General features: G+C 38.8%; 1 protein-coding gene across 1 annotated transcript; it reads right to left on the bottom strand.

Annotated features, from left to right (window-relative positions):
* Nucleotides 1–6,681: 6,681 nt before the first annotated feature.
* Nucleotides 6,682–7,643, bottom strand: LOC131859149 (uncharacterized). The gene is made up of 2 exons (XM_059212706.1): nucleotides 7,532–7,643; nucleotides 6,682–7,175 (listed from the first exon to the last, which is right to left on the bottom strand). Exons 1-2 carry the CDS (start codon nucleotides 7,641–7,643, stop codon nucleotides 6,682–6,684), a joined length of 606 nt encoding a protein of 201 aa, XP_059068689.1.
* Between the last annotated feature and the right edge of the window lie 1,458 nt (nucleotides 7,644–9,101).

The following is a 9,101-nucleotide window of genomic DNA, read 5'->3' as shown; positions in this document are numbered from 1 at the left end:
AATGGATGGGTGATATGCAACAGAATGCAATATAAACAAATGAGATGAAATGAGGATCCATAGTGCTTTATTTTGTTCATCATTGAGCAATGGTAGTATCAATCTTGGACAAGGCAGTAGGAACCAAGTTTGGAGCATTGTACCTGTAAGCAAGCAGCACAAATAAAGAATATGGACCCTCCATAATGGTTCATGCTCATATGGTCGAGGTATACGTTGTATTCAGTAAGCCATAGTGATCCATGACTCTATTTTGCATAAGATCATGTAGCTTAGTGAACTTCCCACATAGACACCATTAGTACAAGCCCCAGAACTTCATTGGAATAATCGCAAAATAAACAAAATGATACTTAGGAACCATCCTGGCTACTCTAATCACTTGTGGATATCTTAGAGTAGCGTAGGAACCTGATATAAATGAATAAATAACTTTATCAAACTGACCAAGTACTTGATAGCTTCAACAAAATTTTCTTGTCAAAGAAAATGTTATCTTGTCTTTGTTTGGGTAAGGAAGGATGCATCCTTGTTAAGAGAGTTGTATGTCGATGTTTGATAGTTTGGTTGATTTGATAAGTGGTCATCGTTTGAGTAACTCAAAATGTTTGTTTGATAATCTTCTTTGATGTGTATGTACAAAGGACTTTTATGCGTTGCCATGTTTTTGATCAATTTTTTATGTTTTTGAATGTTTTTGGATTTTGTGAGATAGTTTTGAATGTTTTTGGATTTTGTGAGAAAGTTTTGAATGTTTTTAGATTTTGTGAGATAGCTTTGAATGAAGAACTCAATGAATCACAAGTAATGCAAAATCCACTTCCATCAATAGGTTAAGAGTATTGCCCCCAGTTTTAGACATGACTATGAAAAAGTGGGATGCAAGACACATGAAGTACTATCCTTGATTGCAGATCAATAACAAGCCATGGTTTGATTGATGGGTGAATGGATGCAATGAATGCAATCACAGCAAGTCTAAAAGAAAATGGAGCCATAGCCTTTACGAGTGGCACCTATTTGCCAGGTTTTCACCATCGTACTTACCCAAGGTGCCACCAGAGTGTTTGTTCACCGTTTGGATGCATGATTTTTCTTTACTATTTTGATTTTTTTATGTTTTCTTTAGGATATTTATCAAAATGTTTTTGGTGTTCTTTCTGATATGTATGGGAGCCTGATGCTCTATACAGCTTATGTATGAAACTGTTTGAGGTGCATGCTGTTGATCAGATCTGCGAGCGGTTCTCCTTCTGAAGTAGCCAACTGATATGCCCCGGACCCAAATACAGCAGTGATAATATATGGTCCTAGCCAGTTTGATTCAAGCTTTCCTTGATGTTCTTTGTTTGGTTGTTTATGAGGATTATCTTTGAGAACAAGATCACCTACCTCAAATGTACAAGGTCTAACTCAATGATTATAGCTTCTGCTCATTCGCTACTGATAGGCTTTGAGGTGGTTGTATGCAGCTTGTTGCCTTTCATCAAGTAGTTCCAAGTCCTAAAGATGAGAGACTCGGTATGCTTCATCATCTATTAGATTGTGCAAGGAAACTCATAGAGATGGTATCTCGACCTCAACAATAAGGATGGCTTATGCGCCATAGACCGGTGAATAGGGAGTTGTGGCTGTAGGGGTTCGAATGCTAGTTCGATACATACATAGTGCTAGATTTAATTGACCGTGCCAATAATGGTCAACATCATTGACTGTCTTCTTGAGGGTTCTCAATATGTTCTTGTTCGATGCTTTGGCCTGACCATTTCCTTGTGGGTAATAGGGAGTGGAAAAGCGGTGTTGGATGTGAAACTTCTCACAGAGCTCACAGACATCCTGATTTTTGAAAAGAAGCCCGTTATCTATGATGATAGACATGGGTACACCATACCGGCAGATTATGTAATTAAGGATGAATGAGGTGATTGTCAGTGACTTGGGTAAGTGGAACAACTTTGATCCACTTTGTGAAGTATTCGGTGGCGGTAATGATAAATTTGTGGTCGTTGGATGAAGATGGTTGAATTTTGCCCACAAGGTCAAGTCCCCATTGGCAAAAGGGCCATGGTGTTGTGATTGGTTAAAATTCTTGTGCTGGTGCATGTATCAAGTCTCCGTGAACTTGGCATTTCTTGCATTTTCTGACAAAATAGTAGGAGTCTTTTTCCATGGACGGCCAATAGTATCTAGCGTGCATGATCTTCTTTACTAAGGAAGGACCACTTGAGTGAGTCCCACAAATTCCTTCATGTACCTCTTCCAAGGCCTTTGTTGTCTCATCCTATTACAGATATCAAAGGAGAGTACCATCAAGACTGCGTCGATATAAGGTTTCAGCAATGATGGTGTATGGAGCGGTTTGGCGAATGAAGGTTTTGCGTTAGTTATTTGATTGGCTAGGAGGAAGTGTGTGATCACGAAGGTAGGTGTAGAACTCACTGTACCATAGGGAATTGGAACCAACAAGGCAACATATCATCTTGGATTCGGGGATATCATAAGTGGGAATCCAAAGTTGTTCTACCAAGAACTTGTAGTGTGTTGAATTATGTGGAAGATATAAGAGTGATGCATTGGTAGCCATGGTGTCAACAGCTCGATTATGATCTCTAGGTATCTGCTCAAAGGTGATAGTCATAAATGATTCTTTTAAACTGTCCACCATTTTCTTGTACGACATGATTTTATCATCCTTGGTCTGATATTCATCTATAACTTGTCGGGTGACCAGTTGGGAGTCGCCATATATCTGTAGCTCTTTCAGTTTCCATTGTATGGCGAGTCTAAGTCCTATGATCAGGGCCTTGTATTCTGCTATGTTGTTTTTACATGGAAAAGTTAACCTGTAAGACTTTGGGATGTTGTCACCTTGAGGTGTGATAAACAGAATGCCTGCCCCCAAGCCATGCCTAGTATATGAACCATCAAAGTACAGCTTCCATGGTTGTGTTGTTGTGATCATGAATATCTCTTCATCTGGAAAATTTGAAACAAGAGGATGATTGCTTATGAGGGGTGCATCAGCCAACTAATCAGCAATAATTTGCCCCTTGATAGCCTTATGGTCCACATACTCGATGTCAAATTCACTCAAAATCATCACCCATTTGGCCAAGCGGCCTGTCAATGTTGCTTTACTAAGTAAGTACTTTAGTGGATCGATCTTTGCAATGAGTTGTACTATATGTGTTAACAGGTAGTGCCTCAGTTTAGTGGCTACCAAGATTATTGCTAGGCAAACTCGCTCAATAGGTGTGTAATTGAGTTCATAGTCGACCAGTGTGTGAGAGATGTAGTATACAACACACTCTTTCCCTTCTACATTGTGTTGTGCCAGTAGTACTCCCAATGTTGTATTAGTTGCGGAAATATAGAGCAATAGAGGTCTACTTGGATCTGGGTGGATCAATAACGGTGTATTCATGAGATAGTCCTTAAGCATCTGGAATGCTTGCTGGCATCTGGCATCCCATTGAAAGCATATTTTTTTGTGTTACAGGTGTGTAAAGGGATGACACTTATCTACTAGTTGTGCAATGAATCTTCGGATGGATTGTAGATGCCCTTGTAATGTCCTTAGCTGACTGATGTTCTTTGGAGGTGGCATGTCCATGATTGCTTTGACCTTTGTTGGGTCGACCTCAATGCCTTTACTTGAGACAATGTATCCTAGAAGCTTCCCTGAGGTTACTCCAAAGACACATTTCTTTGGGTTGAGTTGAACATGATATTGTTCTATTATGTCAAAGATTTTATCTAATATTGCAAGATGACCTTCTCTTGTTAATGATTTTGCCAGTAAGTCATCAACATAATCCTCCATTATGGTATGCATCATATCATGAAAGATGGTGGTCATTGCTCTTTGATAGGTCGCCCCTGCATTCTTTAGACCAAAAGGCATTACATTCCAACAGTATGTTCCCCATGGGCATGTGAAGGTCGTCTTATGTTGATCCTCTGGCGTGATCTTTATTTGGTTGTATCCTGAAAAGCCATCCATGAGAGAAAGCATGGCATGTCCTGCTGTTAGGTCCACGATCATGTCAATGTTTGGTAGGGGGAAATCATCTTTAGAACATTCCTTATTTAGATCTCTGAAGTCAGTATAGATACAGATGCCCCCATTTGGTTTTCTGATAGGTACAATGTTGGAGATCCAATCACATAATCTATTGGTCTAATAAAACCAACATCCTGGAGTTTCTTAAGTTCTGCTTTGACTAGTACCGCAATCTGGGGGTGCATCTTGTGAAGCTTTTATTTTACTGGTTTAGCTCCTTCTGCCAAGATGAGGTGATGCATGACCAAATCAGGATTTAGACCAGACATGTCTGCATATGACCATGCGAAGTTGATCTGACACTTCTGGAAGAATTATACAAACTTAGGTTGTTCCTCTAGAGTTAAAAGAGATGCCAGATGTATTTGGTGAGGAGTCTCAGGGGTCCCCACGTTGAATTATTTTGTTTCCTCAATAAGGATTGTTGATCATTCCTGATTTGCACTAGAGGGGAGGATGTCAAACCTTTCATCTGTAGGTGCCTCAGGGAGTTTTCACCATTGGATGCGCTCTTTCTTTTTACTTTTTTGGGATCAAGCAGTGCCACAGTGTGGTTTTCACTAGAAGATCCATGTTTTATTGTGATATTTTTGCAGCTGAAAGGTTTGGCATCCACCCCGAAGTATGTTGCGCTATTAGGTTCAATGGTGAATCCAACTTTGTGATCCCCGCTTGGTATGTTATCCCGTAGATCCAAAAAGTCAATGATCACCTCATCATTTTGGAATTGATCAAGGCATGGGGGATTAGATTAGTTCCATTCGATGAGTTCGGGATGAATAATGGGCATTACCTCATTGATCGGGTTAATTTCATAAGATGTGTCAGTGAGGGTTAAGACGTTGTGGTGAAGGTCGTTGATGGTACTCTCCCTGTCAGAATCAGGTGTAGGATGTGACGTAAGGTCTGTGGAAGGTGTTTCTAGTTTAGGAACCTAAGAGGTTTTAATCTGTGCTTCTCTGTAAATAGGGATTTCTTTGTGAGGTGGAGGTGGTGATGCGTCTTCCTCATCTGAAGTATTGAGATGTATGAAATCAAATTCCCACTCATGTGAGTTGGTCTATGAGTCATTGTCCAGCATCTTATTACTATACCAAACTGGGATATCCTTTGAGTTAAACACTGCAGGTGTAGTCGGCTGAGATACCTTTGGAGATGGAATGATTAGTGCTTCGAGGAGGATTATTGGGATTAGTGAATCCGATACTGGGAGTATCAGCATTGTTGAATCTATTATTTCTGATGGAATTATCAGTGTTGTCGATACTGCTGGGGGTTTTGATACTACTAATGGTGTTGTTGATGTGGTTGTTGTTGTTGATGGAGTTATTGGTTTGATTGGTGGGATGATTGATGTTGTGGATGGTATTGTTGGGATTATTAGCCTCATTAGGGTAGTTGGTGTGGTTCTTGGTGCTACTAATATAATCAAGGGTGGCCTCTTTAGAGTATTAGGTTGATATAGAGGTTTGTTGGGTTTCCCTTTGAATCTGAGCTTAGGAAGAGTCTCCTTTTGAAAGCCTAATCCAGTGTTATATTTAGGCTTTAATTCAGGCTACAATGACTCATGTTGTCCTTGCTTCTAAGGTCCCAAAGTACTCTGACCATCATAGCCCATTATTTGCATAATGGTAAGGCCTTTTCCATATTGATCTGTGGGTAGCTTAGCTTGTGGGATTTTCGTGGTGATAGGGTCTTTATAGATCCACTCTGCTAAGTCCTCATCTCTGGTCTCCTCTTCCTGACTCTTTCCAAGGATAAAAGGCACCAAAGTGCTTGTTGGCTTGACTAGTGGTGTTTGAAGTAACCTTTGAGGCTTACCATGAGTTCTAGGGGAAGTGGGTAGTTTCCCAACACAAAAGAGTTGACTTAGATTGTACTCCCTGGGACCTTCCTCTGCCATTTTCATTTTTAGCTTCTCTTGCTTTGGTATAGTGGTGTTTAAACTAGAAAGAGAGGTTGGACTTACATATGATGTGGATGGGATAACTTCTCTATTCACTAATACATTTGGGGTCAAATTCCGACGGACAAGGAGCATTGTGTGAAAATTTGATTTTTTTTAAAAAAATGCCCATGTTCGTCGGAATTTTGACGACCTCGGGCATTTTATTTTTAAAAAAAAAAACAATGCATTTTCATTTTGAAAGCAAACCAGCCAAAGCAAGCGGCGACCATCTTGCCTCCTTGCCCCCCCCCCCCCCCCCCGCCAGAGCGATCTCTGCACAAGCAAGGTAAGGTTTTTTTTGCAATCAAAGGAACTCTTTGTTTTTCAATGAAGGGAAACTAATTTTTTTTCGCAATCAAGGGCAACTAGTTTTTTTTTGAATTAATCCATTTTGTGCATATCTTGCGATCTTAAAATTCCATGAAATGACATCTCTTTGAGGTATTCCATCATACAGTTCACATGTCGTGTGTATGCTACCCCATTTTGCAATTTTTGTTATTGGAGCATTTGCAACTAATTTCTGACAAAAAACCCCCTTCGATTATGCTTTGATGGATGTCCATACCTTGTTCCAAAGCTCCTATTTTGGCACACGCAGGGAGGATGCTGGCAAATGTTGTACAAGATACATATATATATGTTCTTAATCAAACAAAGAGTTGATAAGCTAAAGCATGGCGTAGATAAGCATGGTGATAACAGTGCCACAAATGGAGAGTGTGAGGTTTATGAGAATTGATGGAGGGCAATCAGATAATTGCCTTCGTGATGATGTGGGCCCTTCAGCAATTACCTCCTTTATTGCCCCCTCCTCCATCGAATCATCACCAGCAGAAGCAGCAATATAATGCTCCATTCCATCTGATAATAAATCTAAACCCAAATCTTTGGCCACATTGTTAAGCCCATCTGAAACTACATCAAAATTGTCAGATTGGCCATTGTCGAGTCCATCAAATAAAACATTAATGTGCACTTTCATTCCACGTTGACAGTCTTCTGCATTTCCACTGGTAAAATATCTATCACCCATTTCAATGAGTGGGACTGCATCAAGCCCTCCATCATATAGCTTGATTGGATTGCTCACATCACAATTCTCAAACTCTTCTCGACTCTTCAGCTCCAATACACTTTGTTGAGAGGAAGCATAAGCAAACCCTGTCAAATGTCAAAATGTAGTTGTTTGCCATCATTTTTCTGGGCACAAAGGCCAAACTTTATCTAACCTAAAATTTTCATTAGAAGAAAGATCTATTCTTTAAGTTCTCCACAAACCCAATTTTGACTACCATAAGTCGATTAAAAGAGCTACTCAAAAGAGACTGACAAGATCTAAAAGAAGGCACTCACCATGGCGTAGGGCATGGTGAAAGATCCAATCTAATATCTAAAGATAGGATTTAAATAGATATGAAAGAACCAATAGCATCCATACATATATAACCTATAAACCCTAATCAAAGGGCTTACTAAAATTTCTGAACAAATTTATAACAAGGGAAGGGCAATATTACAGAGATTATCTCCAACATGGAAGATCTTGCGAGAAGCCCATCCTTTGAAATCTGAGGCAGGATCCCATCCTCTATCGTCCCCCACCACATGATGTTCTGTTGAACACCCCATCATATTCATGAAAGTGAATCCCATCACCATGAAGATCAAGCAATAAGTAGATGCACTTGGAGCCATCATTGAGATAAACATGACTGTATTTCATGAGGATTTGAACTCAATAATATGCTAGATTCTCCCAAGGATGGATGGACTATACACTTGAAAGGTAGATGATTAAGGATGATGACAAGGTGAATTTTCCTTTGAATGATAGGGTTGATTTTCCTAAGAACAAGTAGATTCATGTAAACTAGAGGATACAAATTTGGACAAAATAATTGAAGGAGACTAAAACTAGATAGATTCACCTAATGGGAGTGTAGTCATCTAAGGATAGGAAAAATTCACCATTTGCATAAGAAAGATGGATAAGATAAATGATTTATGTGAAATAGATTCACCTAAGAGAAAGTAGATTCACATAAGGATAGGTGGATTATCCTAAAGATGAAGGGATGAGACTTAACAAAAAGAGGACTTAGGATGATGACAAGGAGGATTCATTTAAGGATATGGCATATTCACCTAAGGGATATTGTATTCTCCCAAGAATATGGAAAAATTATTGATTGGTGGAATGACATACTAGATCAAGGAATGATACAAGGGTAGATTCACCTAAATATAGGGTAAATTCAACTAAAAGGGTACCCATGAGATTGTGGTACTGAGTACCTATCTATGGATGGTGTATTTGGATACAAGTATGATGAAACCATGCTTGTGTATAATGAAACAAAGTCCAGATCTCTATTATAGGTCCAACATAATCTCTATTATTTGAGATACCATTTTATTAGCATATCCAATTAGGGTAACTTATGGGTTTAATTATGGATCATGTTGTCTATTTCCATGCACTATTGAACTTATTTTGATGTATTGTGATTCTTTTAATTTTGAAGTTATAAATAAATTATGTTTGTACCTTAGAAAGAGTAACTCCAATTGATGTTTGGGCAGTTTATTTGAAAACTTATGGTGATTATTTCCCTATGTTATGTAATGGAGTTATTTTTACACTAAGTAATTAACTAGAAAAATGAATTTGTATTGTTGTACAAGTATGATGAAACCATGCTTGTGTGTTTACATGTTTGTGCATGTGTTTTGACATTATGCAAATAGATATGATGTCACACCATACTTATGTTTTGATATAGTGTAGGTGATGGTTACATGTTGTTGATGGTAGCGATTTGGGTTCAAAGACACAATTCTACACACACACACACAAATATTTGAAGATGCATTTTATATTATTCCTTCTTAGTGGCGATTAGTGTTGGAAGATTTACACACATGTAGAGAGGAACTCATGTTAGATACAATAGGTTGTGTTTGATAACATATGAATGTGCCTCATGATGTATACATATAGCTTTGGTCTATGACATGCATGCACATTTTTCCATAAGACACATTGCTATGTGGCATGATCCCTATGCATGTCTTCTTTGTGAGGCA

The sequence above is a fragment of the Cryptomeria japonica genome, chromosome 10 (genome assembly GCF_030272615.1).
Source record: "Cryptomeria japonica chromosome 10, Sugi_1.0, whole genome shotgun sequence".
Lineage (NCBI taxonomy): Eukaryota > Viridiplantae > Streptophyta > Pinopsida > Cupressales > Cupressaceae > Cryptomeria > Cryptomeria japonica.
This window is presented reverse-complemented; position numbering and strand designations above follow the sequence as displayed.